The 17283-nt window shown below is 43.8% G+C and overlaps 1 protein-coding gene across 2 annotated transcripts in view; it reads left to right on the top strand.

The window, feature by feature from the left end:
* Positions 1–15955, top strand: part of SUCLG2 (succinate-CoA ligase GDP-forming subunit beta) — a 245659-nt gene extending 229704 nt beyond the window's left edge. For both annotated transcript variants that reach the window (XM_060022865.1, XM_060022864.1), the window contains one exon: positions 14866–15955. In XM_060022865.1, coding sequence (XP_059878848.1) covers positions 14866–14981 — 116 coding nt within the window. In that variant the 3' untranslated portion in view covers positions 14982–15955. The remainder of the gene's footprint in view (positions 1–14865) is intronic.
* The last annotated feature ends 1328 nt before the right edge of the window (positions 15956–17283 follow it).

Raw genomic sequence — 17283 nt, 5'->3', positions numbered from 1 at the left:
AAGATCCAAAGAGAAGTATGACAGACAAATGGATGTCACCCTCATTTTGAAGGGCCCAGTAAACCACACTCCAGACTCACTGCATTGGAAATTGTTCCCCTGCAGTAGAGCTCAGTTAAAATGAGAAACCAGTCAAAACCCAAAGTGTCCTGTCACAGAAAGTCTTGTTCTTAGTGCTTCCAGTGGGGAAAAAGTTGCTAACTACAGGGCTCTCTGAGGAATTTCTCTTAGACTCAATGTAAATTTTTCATTTGCTTTCTCTGGGTCAGAGCATAAATTCTGCTCCTCTCACAAATCTCTCTTCATTCAATTATAGTTTACCCAACCTTAGAGGATGATTTAGTTCCCTCTGTTTTTCTAAACAGAGCAAACTCTTCATTGTCGGTGGTGACAGAGAAAGACAAAGTGATACAAAGAAGCAGGAATATTTTGAACAATTCTAGTGATAGTTTGTGTTTAACTTGACACTATACTTTGTTTTAGCCAATAAACTTCAAAATTGACTTTATTTCTATTAATATTAAAATTGGTTCACATTCCCAGAACACCCACTATTGCCTAGCTAGTAAAAGTTAGCAGAGGTGAGCAGGCGTGTCCACCAACCCAGCATCTATGAAAAACTGAGTGACACGTAAAAACTAAGTGTGGGAGAAAAACCTTACCTGAGTCTGAATTAATAATAAATAATTACTATTGCTAAGATCTATTAGCTGCTTTCTAAGTTTTTGATAATCTGACACATGGCTGTATAGTCTGAATAAATGTGAGATTTTTAATGACCAAGATAACAAGTATTTCAAAAGCCCAATACTGTCATTTGTTACTAGTTTAGTATCTGGTTCCTATAAATAAAGCAGGTGGCCTCTCTTGGCTGTTCTGTGGCCATTCAGAAGAGCCAAGTTCCTTGCCATCAGTCTCACCAATTTGTGGCCCACATTTTAAAGACTCTATTGCTGCACACGGTCTATTAGAAATGTCCTGATGTTAGAAGTTTTAATCAATCAAATCAGGCTTGTTGATTTAGTGGGATTTTGTGGACAAATCTTTGTTATCAGCTGTATAATAATTATAAGCTGTTTTACCAGTGGATAAGGGAAGGATTACTCTCCTCTTTGAGAATTGTAACTTTATAATTACATGTATTTACTTGCCTTATCAGAATAGAATTTACCAGCTGAGACACAGGATTATTTTTATTCAAAAGACTCCTGGGTAAATTGAAGAAGCACACTTTTTGGGGGCGGGTTGGGGGAGTTTAGCTCTTGTAGACAGTTGTTCCTGGAATGAAGAACAAATAAAATGAAATGAGTTTAATTTTTCTTTCCTTTTTGAAATGTATTCATACTTGGCACAGAAATTACCTAGATGGTTAATTCAGCCCAACCCCTGATACTGTTGAGAAATGTACAGGCATTTATTGACAACTTGGAGTATTCAGTGTGCAGATGTGTTTTAGCCAAAGCTTTGGATTTCATATGGGCATTTTTATGGTTCTGGATCAGAATCTGCCAAAACCTTAAGAGAACTTTTCTTTTTTAGAATTCATTTTCCCTTCTTGCTGTCCCACTTCAATCTGCAGCTAACTTCTGTGTCTCAGATATGCCTGAAGAGGAATTTGCTTTTCTCTCAGGTGTTCATTATGATTCCAAGTTAAGCTCATAAGGAAATACTAATGAGTCTAGATAATCTGCAGATTGGATCCTGTTTCTCTTAGCCAGATCTTCTCAATTTGATTTTTCCACCCAATACCAAAATTTTGTTTCAGCAACATAAACATTTTGCTTCTCTTTTTCCAGATGTCGTTAGAAACAGAAATCCCTTGTGGTCTCCCTCCTTATCCTTTCCAATCTTTCTAATGTTCCCTAAACTCCCTCTGAAGTTGTTGAGAACGTAAACAACCCTAAGTCAGAAACTTTGTCTTCTGTTTCTCTTACTTTCTCGATAAGGCACCAGCACCTCTTCTCCGTGGACACTTCTTTTTTTTTTTTTTTTTTTGTGGTACGCGGGCCTCTCCCTGTTGTGGCCTCTCCCGCTGCAGAGCACAGGCTCCGGACACACAGGCTCAGCGGCCATGGCTCACGGACCTAGTCGCTCTGCGGCATGTGGGATCTTCCTGGACCGGGGTACGAACCCGTGTCCGCTGCATCGGCAGGCGAACTCTCAGCCACTGCGCCACCAGGGAAGTCCATGGACACTTCTTTATACTTGCTTCCTGAAATACTGACAGATTGGAGCCACAGCCAGAGGAATGCAAATCAAGTGTCCTTAGCATGGACACAGGGAAACTGCTGTGTGATGGTTTGGTCTGCTTGAGGGGAAGAGAAACCCCGAGCATTCAAGCGTTAAGAGACAGCCACCGAGCTTTCAGCTGTGTCTGTCTACTTGGCAGCCGTCCATTCGGCAAGGCTTCAGTTATGCTAGGGTGTGAGACCCGGAGAGGAGATTATCCTTCTGACTCCCATCAGAAAGTGACCCTTGGCAGACTGCCTGTGACCGACTAGCTTGGAAAAGTTTTCATTCAGAATGTTTGAGCCCTAGGCTTGCTGCTTTACACTGAGTCAGCAGAGACTAAGGGACCCCCAGCTGAGTGGTGGCACCATCCTGGGCAGAGTGAGGGCAGATGCCCAGCAGGGCCGGTGTCTGGCTCTGCGTCTGATAACACCCCTGGCCTCTTGGCCTTTTTGCACATTTTCCAGCTGTGCTCTGTACCGAGTTTTCATCTTCTCTTCCTTTCTCAGTTCCCGCTCCCTGCAAGATGAGATGGACCTGGTCCCTGCCTCACCAAGCACATCTTCCCTTCTGTCCACGTTTCAGTTCTGGTGCGGCTGTCATTGGGAACGTGGCTCCTGGAGGAGGGTTCTGTCAGGGCACGTCTCTTCTCCTCTCTCTGTGTGATTCCCATTTTTTCTCTGTTCCCACTCTCCCCGTTTTCTACACACCCAGTTCCTCACCTGCCTTTCTGCCTTGCCAGTGTCCACTCACCTCTCTTCATCTCCTCCCTCCTTCACTGTCTGCTGTGGGTGATTATTTACTGGGACAAATTTCACTTCATGTTGACATCTATCTCCTCTCCTCCTTTTAATCACTAGCATCTTCTCCCTGTGTCATTGGAGACAGTGACATTGGAGACAATCCTTTTCTGTCATCGAGCCTTAAATCCTCTCATTTTCAAAATCGATAAGCACTTATGAATGCTTAAACTTCATCACACTTAAACCTTAGACCGGGTCTCACAGGACCTATCTAAACTATTAGGCTAGTTAAAGTTTTCTGAGATCTAATATTTAAGTTTCCAGACAAAGAATCTACTATATTTGGCAATTTGAGTTTTCATTTTACCCCTAGGTAGTTCACGTGACTAACTGAAATTTATATCGTGTTGGACATCTGCTGCCTTGCGCAAGAAAAAGCCTACTGCACCTGAAGGAAGTAGTCAGTGTAATTACAGGACTAGGGCTCCTTTGAGGAAGATGGCCTCTGTGCTATGCAGTGTTTTGTTTTTGTTTTATTTTTGTGCATGTAATGACTTGATTCTCCGACCACCTTAATAAAAAGGAGGTTTAGTGTAAGGCTTTAATGGAATTGCACCTGGAAAGCCCCCTACTCAAACCTTCTCACTCCCTCTTGTTCTTTCCTGGTGACTCTACCCCCTCAGCCTCTCGCTAAGGCCAGCCTGCTCCCTCTGTGTTCCCTAGAAGTGCAGATCGCACAGGTCATCCATCTTTTAAGCTTATGTAATAACCATCCCCCCTGTTGTCTACAGCCCATCCAACTAGGCCGTGTTGTTGGGGTCTTTGAGGGGACCCAACAGATTCTTCGCCATCTGGGTTATGATCCTGGTGAGAAATAGGAAAAAAGACTAAGGAAACCAAAATATCACCTTCGTTACTAACAAAGAAGTTGAAGGAGGTACCTTGCTATATTATTAACGGTGAGCTTTCTTACTCTGAACCCCAGAATTAGGCAGCTCTCCACAGCCATTCATGGCCACTGCTGGCCTTGGGCAGGTCTCTCACCGCGGGGCAGAGGATGACCTGGGCTCACTGTGAGCAGCGTGTCAAAGGAAAGGCAGAGGGAGGGGCTGGGCTGCACATGCCGACTTCCTCCTTTCGTATAGTTCAGCCGGATAAGGCTCTCCGCTGCCACCATGGAGCCAATGAGAGTCGAAGAAGAGACAAGGCATATTATGCCAATGACTGCCCCTCCGCAGGGAAGGAAACGCCCCCTCAGGTACATTGCAGGTCATTAGTCACCTTAGGAGTGGGCTGCCTTTTGGTCAGGTGCCCACCCCAGTCTAGGTAATGGACATCTCTTCAAAAACAAGAGCCCAAAGTTGATTTCCTGAGCGGAAGCCGGGGGTGGAGCACTTTAACAAGGAACATGGCAGGTATGGGGACTGGCATATCCTGCATCCTGCTTATGGCCTCACAATACCACCATCTGCTCCCTGAGTATTTTCTCTGTGACCAGTCAGTTCCTTTCTTCATGCCTCAGTTTCCTTATGTAACCCTTGAAAGTCATATTTGATCAGCCATCAGTGAGAAAGAGAGAGAGAAACATTGCTCTCAGGGAAGAGACTGAAGCAGGTTCAGTCCGTGCTGTTTTACAGGTGACAGGTGTAATAAGCCTCTCCCAGAGAGCGCCACCTTGAGGCTGTCTGGAGGCAGAGTTACCTAAGCAGAGAGACTCACTTTCTCATGGAATGTTTTAGAACAGGGAAGACAGATAGCTTTCATCTCACGCCACCTTCTCTTTATTAGCAGTGGCTGCCTGCAGTCTGTGCCAAGAAAGATTCTGAGACTATATCCCAGCTCAGCAGAAAAGAGTTCTCTGATCGTTACTGATGTGGGTAAGGAGAGTGAGGGCCCTTGAGCCAAGCTAGTGGCCATTGTTGATTCAAAGAGAGCATAGGTGGGACTTCCTTCCCTAGAAATACAACTGCCCCTGCATCAGAAGTAGGAAGTGGCAGCTTCAAGCTGGAGAAGCACCAAATGAGGCTGGGACACAGGGCCACACATTTGGATGGTGCAGCAGAAAGGTCTGCAGACTTTTTCTGTAAACGGCCAGATTTTAGGCTTTGTGAGCCATGTATTCCCTGTCGCAGTAACTCAGCTCTGCCGTCGTGGTGCCAAAGCAGCGTAGACAGTACAGAAAGGAATGGGCGTGGTGGTGCCACAGTAAATCTTACTTTACGAAAGCAAACAGTGGGACATCATTTGTTGCCTGGTGTAGAGAAGAGACCAAGATCTAGAACTAGAAAGTCTAGAACTCTGGAAACTTCCCATGGTACCAGTGTCTAAATCTCCCTCCATCCTCAGCTCTGAAAGATGTTGTTAGGAGCCAACAAAGCATTTGACAGGCAATATTAAGCTCTCCAAATCTAACTTCTTCTCAGGAAAATATTAGCAATGACGTCTACTCAGGAAAATATTTCTCCCAGATACATTCAGAGCCTACGCAGTGATATAGTCACGTCACTTCTTAGGCAGCAGTGGAGTTCCAAAGCCAGTGTTTCAGACAGAAGTCTCACACCACCGAAATTACCTGTGAAAATTCCTGCAATCACCTTAAATTAGAATATATCAATGCATGGATTGAAAGCCATGAGGTAGACTCAAGGAAGGTGTGAAAGGGAAGTCCACATGCAGATAGATAAGGGCATATGTAGGAATGTTCCTTCTTTATAAGAACCGTCCTATCCCAGCAGGTGCAGAACTATAAAGTGTCCTACTTGCCAGAGGGTTCCTCCCATTTTAGTTTAATATTAAGGCTCCTGTACCTTTGGTTTGCATTAATATCTGTGTTACTTTTTTGAGAGTTCATGTAGTTGAAAGCAAGAGCATAGGTACCTGTCATAAACCCTCAACAATTGTATGTCAGACTTGATCCTAAACCTGCTTGTGTGATCATAAACGCATACACACCATTCATGGAAATGTTGTAAAAAACCTGGCATTCCGCTTCCTGCCACTGCCTGCTGTCATCATAGGAATGCCTGTCACACTCACACCCTGGGCATTCGGTGTTTTCTTACCAAGGGAGAAGAAATCATTGAGGCAAGTAGGTGTGCATGATACATCCCCACAGGCTATCTTATGCTATCTTCAATTTTTATAAAATGTGATACAAGGTATTTCAGTAAGATACTCATCCAGCTGCAGTAACTTTCCCAGGTTGCTCAGCTAGTTGGTAACAGAGCAAAGTTTAAATCTCAGCTTCCTCATCTGTGCAATGGGAATAAAAATATGACAGCCTCACAGGGTTATTGTAAGGAGCAGATTAGTTTTAAAATAACCTAGAATGATCCCTGACTCAATAAATGTCAGCTGTCATTTTTATCTGAGCTCTTGTCCACACTCGACTGATTCCATATGGATGGACTCCGCTGGCTGCCTGCAAGGTGCTAGATGTAAGATGCCCATCATCTCAGATGAATGAGGGCCACTGATGCAGCAGGAGCTTTGCCTCTCATCCTCAATGAATTATTCCATTTCCGACAGTATAATAACAAGGCACAAGAGATGTGATAAGCTTTCTAAATTTACGTGTCACCAAGAAAATGGACCTCCTCTGTCTGATTGTCACTTGAAAGAATAATGGAGGAGGATCAAGGGCACAGGGACCGTGAACATTTGAGGAGGAATCTGCTGCTTTATAGAATTTGGTTTGCTTCCACTGACCTCTCCTATCCCAGGGGGAGGGAAAAAAAGACTCAATTACTCAAAGCAGAGGTCGAAATATTTTAGGATTTATGAGCCATGCTGTTTCTGTCACAAGTCCTCAGCTCTGCCACTGTAGCGCAAAAGCAGCCGTCGACAATCTGTAAATGAATCACTTTGGCTGTGTTCCACTGAAACTTTATTTATGGACCCTGAAATTTGAATTTCATGTAATTTTCATATATCACAAAATATTATTCTGATTTTTTCCCCAACTGTTTAAAAAATGTAAAAACTATTCTTAGTTGCCAGGTGGTACAGAAAGAGGCAGCAGGCTGGGTTTGTCCCCCACGCCATGGTTTGCTAGCCCTGACAGCACCAGCCCTCCAGTGCTGTGTCAGGTATGTCACGGCTCACTGGTTGTTAGACTGAACAAATTATCTCACATGTCTGGACCTCAGTTTCCTCCAGTGAGAACAAGAGACTTACCCTAAAGGAGCCCTGGGATTCCTTCTAGCACTAAAAGGCCAAGGCTGTGTGGTTGTCATGTGGTTTTACAGTCAGACAAACCTGGGTTCTAGTCCTGGTTCAGCCTGTGATTTGCTGGGGGATGTTGGGCAAGTTCCTAAGCCTCCCAGTGCCTCAGTCACCTCATCTGTAAAGTGGGGATAAAAATGATGTCAACTTTAGGGTTGCTGTGAAGATTCAACTGATAGGATACTTGTGAGCCCCTTTAGTCACTTGTCCAAAAACCATTTATTATACCTAGTATATACTGAATAAGTGCTAACTATTGTATTCTTTTTTAAAAAGCTGAATTCCTATTAATATAATACTTTTAAAAAGACAGCTTCTGCACCCTTTGACTAGAGAGTGATTTTCTTCACAGCCCTGTAATAAAAAGCTGGCCTGAGTGGCAGGGAGGGGCTGCACCTTTTGAACAAAGCCCTGTAATTTGTATCCACTACTGTTGTCTTCTCTCCACGTAATGAAAGCAAAGAACAAATTTTGATAAATTAACCTGGCATCTCCGTATACAGCTCTTTCACTCCACCCAGTGGCAGGAAGTCAGTGGTAAATCATGCAGAAGAGGTGGAGATTTTTTAAAGATTTTAATAATTATTGTTATTCTTTTTATAATATCCTCTACCAATAGAGCAAGATTTCATTTTAAAATCTGTCCCCTTCGACTCTCTATATATTGCTGTTTTTAAGGCATGCAGTTGGTAGGTAATGATTTAGCTGAGTGGCTTTCAACAGGCAGATATGAAGAAATGCCTAAAGTTCGACCAGCATGAGTTGATCAGTTAACTGTATAGGTGGTTATTAAAAGTGTTGTCCTGCAGCCTCGTTAAAAAGCAATGCAGCGTTTAATAAATATTAGAGCATGTCAGCAGCACAATTTAAATGTGGGGAAGAGATCAATTTCCTTTGTAATTGGGTGCACAGGCATAAACAGTCTGTTTGGAACTCTTGATTCTGTGTCACAGTTTAAAGCAGCTATGATGGTTTCTATTTAGAAATAAAAACTGGGGAGGGAATGGGAGATGTCAGTCACTTGGTGAATCAAGAAGAAACTAACCTGAAATGCTCACATAATATCATTAACAAAAGGAATCTGCAAACCAGCAAGGCTCCCTCTGTTCCTCTTTTCTTTTCCAATGACCTCATTTCCGTGACTGCTGTTTTTCTTTCTAACCCTCTTCTCTGTGCATCCCCACTTCCCCTTCCAGCTGCTGTCTCAACAGGAACCAGGAAGCGACTTGTAATTCCTCTCCAAGGCAGGGTCGGTGGGCAGCAGGGCCTGCCCTGGCTTTGCTTCTCCCTGGCCTGTCCCTAGCCCTGCTGGCCGAGCAGAAACCAGTCAGGGTGCTGGAAGGGAGATGCTGGCAGGGTCAGGGTAGGGCTGCTGCAGAAGGGACTTGGCAACCTCACTTGTTTTCCCCTCACTCTCTGTTTGACTCTTTGTCTCTCATTCTCTTAGTTGTCTCCGTCTCTAGTCTCCTCTTTCATCCCTTCTGCCTCTCTCTCTCTCTCTTTTTTTTTTTTTTTTTGTCTCTTTCCCTTTCTCCCTCTCTGTCTCTCTGTGTGTCTCTCTCCTGCCTCTCTTTCTGTTTCTTTCTTTTCGACTCTCCTGCCTCAGGCTCTGCCATGCCTTCTGTCTCATCTGGTCTCTGTCTGTGTGTGCTTCTCTCTTTCTTGCCTCTGTTTCTGACACCCCCCCCACACACACCTCACGTGACAGATTTGCATCTGACCAAGGCCCCTCTGTATGTGCCCCCTTCCTCCTCATACTCCTGTGCCCGAGCTTTATATTTCAGGGTGAGGTTCTCTTCCAAAACTGCTTGGTTCTGAGCATGCCTAGTGTGTGCTTAATAATTAAGGCTGTAACTAAAGTGTAACTGCAAGTATAATTAAAATTCACTTTAGTGGATCCTGGAATGATGAAACGATTAGGCATTTTGATATGGCCCTGCAGGAGTAGCTGGAGGGAGAGAAGGGCCGTGTGTTTGTGTGGCGCTGCCCCACCCTCTCTTACCCTGGCCCCGCTGGCTAGTTGTTAACCTTGAGCACGGCAGCCTCTTGTACCTGGGCGGCCAGCAGTGGCAGCAGCTTGGAGTCCTCCCTCAAGGGCACTCAGTACAGCCAGTTAATACATGGACCTTCTTAGAGAAAGAGGTGAAGCCCCTGAGAACTCAGAGAAAGCTCAGGAGCAACCCTCCTCATTTTCTCTCAGGCCATTTGGGGTTTTGATTTCAACCTCCTGAAAAAGTGTTATTTGGGGGTGTTGGGTCAGCAAGGTGGTCAGAGGAGGACTCACCCACACTTGCTGCCGCCTCGAGCACACTTTGTATGGATGAGCCCATCTGTAGTTTTTCAGTCCATCTACAGACACATCCTGCGTGTGGGATACTGTGCTGAGCCTGGAGGTACGTGGTGAGCAAGGCTGACCAAGTGGCAGCCCTCGTGAAGCGTGTGCTTCATGGGGACAAGAGCAACATCAATGAGCAGTCCAAATAGTGCTGTGATTTTAGACGTACAGAGTATTCTAGAAGTTCATTTTACAGTCCCCTACTCTGGGTTGGGGGTTGGGATGTAGTGACAAGAAGGCATCCCCAAAGAAATGTCATTTAAGCAGGTAGCCCATGGACATACGGTGTCTGCCCAGCAGAGAGGGCAACAGAGCTCCGGTTGGAGGGCACAGCAGGCCAAAGCCGCAGCTTGTCTGTGGGTTCACAGACTTCTTTGTCAGTCATTTTCCCCCTTGGGAATATCTGGTGCTACGTTGGGTGCTGAAGAGGGGATTAATTAAGGAACTGGCTAGTTGGTTATATCAATCCATTTATCCCTCCCCCCAAAAAGTGATCAGGAGCTTATTTCAACCATACACATGGAAAGGAGCTCAGCTAAACATGAGCAAACAGTTCTTTCAGTGGGCAGGAACTGTAATAAAGTTGGCCCTCAGGAAGAGGAGGGCCTGACTTGGCGGCAGACCTCAGGAGCATCATTCCAGCACTTGTCTCTTCGCTTGACTTTTTCACCCTCTGAGTATTTGCACAGCCTTTCTCTTACCTGCTTACTTGTGACTGGTAAGTCCTTTTCATGCTACTACTTTCTATTTCATGGAAACTACTCATTGAGATTCTCTGGAGAGCAAATCTAATTGGACAAGCTAATGACCATGGTCTGTGTTTGGACCACCCTTGGATGAGGTGCAGTCAGTGTCTTGGGAACAATCGAGGTCCGCCTTGGGACAGAGAATACCCCGTGGTCCCTCATAGAGCAGGGGACAGTGGGGATGGAAGGTTTAGCCAGAAGGGGAGATTGGAAAGAGGAGACATCCTAGTTGTATGTGTTCCTTATTCTTAAATAGCTTATAGCCTCATTGAGGTTCAGATGATCTCATGCATAGGAAAGTGCTGTGTGTTTTAAATGTCAAACAGGAGTCACCAGGAAATCAAAATAGCGTCTGAAAAGCAAAGGATTTTGAAACCAAATCCTGCCAATCAGTAACTAAGCCTCACTGCTCTTGGCTTAAAAAAAAAAAAAAGAACTGATTTATAAACACCGAACTCACAAGTTCATTTAGAAACATCGGCCTCACAGAGTCCTTGTAAGGGTCAAATAGAGTAATGTGGGAGGACTTTGTAAATCAGAGATTTTTTTTATTGTTGTTATGACGATGATGATGACACATATTTACAAAATCATAAGAAGGACTTATTCAAGTATAGCGTGGATGTTTCAAGCATTGTTGAATGCCCATTGCACTGCTTCCTAACTATTACTAGCCATGCTCGCTAGACGAGCCTTTAACTTATCTGTGCCTCAGTCCTCTCCTCTGTAAAAGGAAGATAATAATAGAAGCTATCTCAGGGTTGCTACTGAGGAACAAAGGAGCTAGTGTACTTAGAACCCCAAAACAGTGTGTGACCCATGCTAAGTGATAGCTGCTATTATTGCCTTTATTATTATTATGGCTACTACTAGCACAGCTAATTCAGTCCAGTTAGACAGAGCTTGGCAGGCATGGGTGAGACCTGTACCCACGGGAGGAATCACGTGGAGGAAAGATAGATTAGAAGGTGAGGAATGTTCAGGCAGATGAGACTGCCTCTTGGGGCAATGCATGGGGATCTTGGGAGCTGTGTATTGAGAAAGGAAGAGGGAGAAGAGCCTTTTGTATCTTAACATAGATTTGTTCCCTGGCAGGTTGGAGGCCAGGTAGAGAGTGAGTTCTAGTCCATGTCTCTGTTGAAGGAGATGAACATTTCCATATTTAACTTGCATTGACCTCCTGGTGCAAAGACTGATTCGATTCTGTGTCTGTCAGGGCTTTGATTCACGCTGCGTCACTACTCCATGAAAGCGCTGCCTACAGGTTAATGTTGGAATCCCTTAGCTTGCTACCCAACACCTCCCACAGTGTGATCCTCTGTCCTACTTTTCAACCTCTGGGACCTTGGCTGAAACTTTACCAAATGAATCAAAATGCACACTGAGGTTGTTCTTAATGAAATCATAAATCTTTGGGCTTCCCTGGTGGCGCAGTGGTTGAGAGTCCGCCTGCCGATGCAGGGGACACGGGTTCATGCCCCGGTCCGGGAGGATCCCACATGCCGCGGAGCTGCTGGGCTCGTGAGCCATGGCCGCTGAGCCTGCGCGTCCAGAGCCTGTGCTCCGCAACGGGAGAGGCCACAGCAGTGAGAGGCCCGCGTACTGCAAAAAAATAATAATAATAATAATAATAAATCTTTACATCTGCATTAGTTAAGTACCAGTATGAAACAAATTGCCCCGAAATTTAGCTGATTAACCTAAGGAACATTGATCATCTCGAAGTTTCTGTGGTGGGGAATCCAGGGCTGGCTTAGATGGGTCCTCTGACTCAAGGTCTGTCACAAGTACAATCACATTGTTGCAGCCTGGGGTCCTGTCGCAGCCTGCCTTGGGGAGGGTCGCCTCCAGGCCCACTCACATTGTTGTTGACAGGATGCAGCTCCTCATGGGTTGTTGGAATGAAGGCCTCAGTTCGTCCTTGGCTTTTGGCTGGAGGCTGCCCTGAGTTCCTTGCCTCGTGAGCTTCTCCATAGAGCAGCCCATCGCCCACAGTGTGGAAGTTGGCTTCGTCAGAGTGAACACACAGAAAGTGGACTTCGTCTCAGAAGTGACTTTCCATTACTTTTGCTATATTCTTGTTCATTAGAGGCAGGTCACTGGCTCCAGCCCACACTCAAGGGGCGTGAGCACCAAGAAGTTGGGATCAATCATTTGAGAGCCATTTTAGAAGCTGCCTCCCACCCTTACAAAGTAGTATGTTAGTTAAAGTAATGCTCACTCCCGTAACAACATGTATGTGCTGAAATGTCAGAGGCAACATACTAGAAGTTTCTTTCTCATTCATATAAAGTCGGAGACAGTGAGTGAGGCAGGTGCTCTGCTCTACAGGGTTACTCAAGCATCCGGGCTGAGGGAGTCGTTGTCATCTGAAAAAAGTGTCTTCCAAGGTTGTCTTAGCTGACAGCATTCCAGAAGACAGACAAGGAAAACCGAGAGAGAGAATATAGAGAGTACCAGTGGAGATGTTATGGGCATGTTTTTCATTTCTGCTCACAGTGTATTGGCCAGAACTCAGTCACATGAGCCTCCCGTCTGCGAGGGGACCCGGGAAACGCAGTTCCTGTTTGGGCAGCCACTTCCCAGCAGTAGCTCTCCCCCCTGTAGCAGAGGAGCATGGATCCTTGGAAGACAGCCAGCCATGACTCCCACAGAGACTTTGCCTTTTACAAAATGCTTTCACGTGTATTATTTCATTTGCTTCTCATGGCAACCTGTGCTACCAGCATTATTACCTCATTTTAAAGACAGGGAAACAGACCAGCATGTCGTTAGAACATAATTAAAGAGAGCAGGATTCAAGTACCATCTCTGCCTCTTACAACCTGTGTGACTATGGAGAAGTTCCCCTATGAACCTCTCTGTGCCTCAGTTATCTCATCTGTGAAACAGGGACAATGGGATTTATTCATAGTCATTGTAAAGTTTTCATATGCCTCATGTAAGTCACTTAGCGTTATATCTGGTGTGCAAGATTAGCATTGCACTGGTATGCAAGTGCTTAATCAGTACTAGTTATGAGGAAGATGATCACAATGTTATGTCTGGAGATAAAGAAGTTGAGGCACAAAGGAGTTAAATGATTTACCCAAAATTATGCAACTAATAGAGTGGCCAGCCAGGATCGGTGGCTGGGAATTTTAGGTAACAACTTCCCTACCTTTCAAGTTCTTGTTTGCCCTAGAGGCCATTGGTCAGATTCCTGTGTAAAGTTGCAGTGAGTCAGCCTTGACCCGAAGACACAGTGCCCAGTGTCCCCTTCACCATGGCTCTGGTGGACCCAGGGTCCTGGGAAAATCAACACTGCACCACCTTCTCAGCTCATCTGCTCCTCCTTAACTTGGCCTTTGCCTTTTTGTATGAAACATGCTGCCTGAGCACCTCCTTTTAATTTATACTCTGAGGTCCTCCAAGGCCTATATTTCAAGGTCTTTGTTTATAAACAGGCTCTGTCTTGCTAACTAGATGAAAGCATGGGAGATGATGTAAGATGAGATGTTTCATTAAGACACTTAAATTTTATCACATTTCTCCCAGGGACTTGTTCACACTGAAAGAAGAGAAAAGCATTTCGCATGTTAAATAGTCATCGAAGAACACACTTGGGTAGGGTAGCTTGGCCCGCAAATGCTACAGATCCACAAGGAATGGCCAAGAGACATCCTCAGAGGCTACAATGTTCATTTTCATGGCATCTGACCTTTTTGTTATATAGAGTGAGGAAGAAGCATAGATGGACACGTTGAATACTGTCATTGTCTCCAAGCAGTGGATTCATGGCCTTAGGTGGGCAGATTCTCTGAACTTCAGATCTCAGATTGGGTCACAGCTCAGACCCTTCGTTTTAAGAGATGATTAAGATGAAAGACTTCTGGAATGGGCCAGAACCACATTAAGTCCACCTGAGTGTGGATTATCAGCAGAAATTTCAGCTTCTATCAGTAAAAAATGTCCATTAGCCTCTTGCAAGTCCTATCTCTCATCTTTTTTTCTAGCTGGACCATCACTTGATACAGATCTTGTCACATCATCTTTCCCGTCAGTGACATTGCTTAGAACCTGAATCTAATTTACTTCCTGGTGAAAGACCACAGAGAGATTAGTCCTGAGCATCCTCACGTATTACTGCCGGTACTGCATACCATCCCAACGCCTTGCTTTACCATTCTCTTGCTCATTTTTTGTACATAACTTTTTCTTTAGATTCCGTATTCAGACTATTCAATCAAGGGATAAATCCACTTCAGAATATTTTCCTCTTTCAAACTAGTTAAACAAGGTGTTGTTAATCTTTCTTTGTTCACAGTTTTCTAAGAACCTCATATTTCCATTTTTTTAATGCCAGAGAAAATACAGGCAGTATCTTTTTTAATGCCAGGCATTTGAGGTGAAAAGAAGAAAAAAATAAGTTTGTCATCTGGATATATCTAAATAGCCAGATCTGGATCATAAAAAGCTGAACTGAGTTGTAATTAAATGGTGTTAGGAGACTCGGGCATCCCATGATTTCAGATTGTACGAAACTTCCTGGGGCACCACCTCCAGTTCCATCTCAGTGACTGTACACCATCCCCCCACCCCCTTCCAGGAACCAATGTCCATGAGGCCCAGAACATTCTCAGTAACAGCGGACTCCCCATTACTTCGGCCACCGACCTGGAGGATGCAGCCAAGAAAGCTGTGGCCAGCGTGGCTGAGAAGTGATGTCTTTGTCCTGATCCCTTGGAAGAAGAAGTGCATTTACCCATAAAAAGTAATGGTTTTCTCATCACTGTGAAGAAAATGGTTATCCCACTGGGGAAAAAACGGACAAGGAAGGAGCAAGAATCACTGTATAAAAAACTCCAATCTGTATTTTCTTGAATATCTAAACAGCCTAAATAATCTGATTTCTCTTATAGTCTTCATTAAATTAATGCCGTGCATTCTAATACTTCCCTGTCATGGTGAGCTGGCTCCGTAGGCATTATTTTGCCAGCTTTGGGGAGCAGTCTTTGTGGCCAACCAGTGTGCATGTGAGATCAGGCCCTGGTTCATTTACAACAATTTTGGTGAACATTTCGACCTGTGTAATTAAAAAAAACAAAACAAACAAACAAGCAAAAAATCACAGGCTGTTAAAAAAAAAAATCAGACAAGATTACATTACCAAAAGGTGCAGCTAAGACATTGAAACAGATAGGTGTTATAAACTGCAACAGTTTTTACAATTTCCAACTCCAACATGTTTAGCAAATCCATAAATATTACAAAATATATTTCACAATGAAAGATCTGCAGTCAGTACCCCATACATGTAATCTACCATTTGCCTTAATATTGAATATGCTGTTTACCTCCCACTAAAAATAAAGCCAGAAGCCTTATTTGTGATTTTGGAGTAGAAGTGTCCCTTTTAATATCAAAACTGAAGAAGATTGATTCTTATGGAAATCTCTGACGCTCATTTCAAGATGAGACAACACTGAAAATTAAATTACACTGTGAGTGTCTCTGTCTTCTCTCCCCTCCCATTTTCCCTCAGAATCTACCACCTGGGAAAATGTAATTGGGAGAATGCGGCTTTTTTGCAGTGTCCATTTTTACGGTGGGAACGCGATTTATGTTTTTGTTTAAATTTTGGTAAATTTTTATCTGTACAGAAATTCAAATAAAATCTTCTGTTTTGTAAACTCTAATATCTGTGTTTCTTATTTTAATCCATTTTATTCCTCAAACATTTTTTTCTTTTACTAAGACACTGGCCTTAGTGTCTTAGGCATATCTCCAAAGTTAGAAGATTTGGGTTGTCCCAGGATTATTCCAGTTCTACTCAACTTTATCAGCAACCATATCTGTTAAGAGATTATTTAATGAAAGAATGAACATTATGTACACACCAGAAGCCCAGGTAAGTGCCACAGATGTCTAATAGGTTAAAACGTGACCTCAGTTTGCATAAGGAAATACACAGACATAACCTCCTCCCATATATGAGGCTCAGGTGCCAGCATTAACAGCTTTCTTCTCAATGTGCAAATGTGTCACAGACCAAACCTTTTCGTTGGTCTTTTTTTTTTTTTTTTTTTTTACCAGTTTTTACATTGTTCTCATAAATTTTATATCTGGACAAAAGTTGTTTTTTGTTTTTTTTTTGCGGTACGCAGACCTCTCACTGTTGTGGCCTCTCCTGTTGCGGAGCACAGGCTCTGGACGCGCAGGCTCAGTGGCCATGGCTCACGGGCCCAGCCGCTCCGCGGCATGTGGGATCTTCCCGGACTGGGGCACGAACCCGTGTCCCCTGCATCGGCAGGCGGACTCTCAACCACTGTGCCACCAAGGAAGCCCTGGACAAAAGTTTAAAAGTCATTATTTTATAGATCCATATTTGCCATGGAGAAAGAGCTCATTTGATAGATCAATCTTATGTCCTTTCTTAATTGTTATGCAATGCATGAAAAATATTAACAGTGTCTTTTTAAGTGTGTTTTGGTTTTTCATAGATTAACTAGTTAGTATTGTAAAAGAAATAATGTATACTCTGTCATCTAGACAAAAACTACATATTTGACTCTTTTGCCCTTTGTAAAAGCTTGTGTTCACATGGCTGTACATATTGATATTTCTAATCAATACAGTTTGGACGAGGGGATAAAGAAATTAAATCATTCATGTGATTATTTTATAACAGGGTTAATAACAAGCAAATAGCCCTTTATTTTCAAATAAGTGGGAAGCTTTATTTTCTTGGAAGCTCCAAGTATTGAGTTTATGTTGCTTGCGTAGTATCCCTGTTGCTCAGCAGAGTATAGCTTCCATAAATTTTTATGGATTGAATTTCTGGTGTGTGTGTAGCCACAGCTATACTGAGTACAGAGTAGAAGTGGGGGCACTTGGTGTTGGTTGTGGATCTGAAGTCCATATATTACCTCCTCCAGGGTGCCCTACATTTTCTGACCTTCTGGCATCACCTTCGAGTCTTTGTCTCACTGTACTATATGTAAGGGTGAAAAATAATTTCCTTTAA

Source organism: Delphinus delphis, chromosome 10 (genome assembly GCF_949987515.2).
Source record: "Delphinus delphis chromosome 10, mDelDel1.2, whole genome shotgun sequence".
Taxonomy (NCBI): Eukaryota; Metazoa; Chordata; class Mammalia; order Artiodactyla; family Delphinidae; genus Delphinus; species Delphinus delphis.
This window is presented reverse-complemented; position numbering and strand designations above follow the sequence as displayed.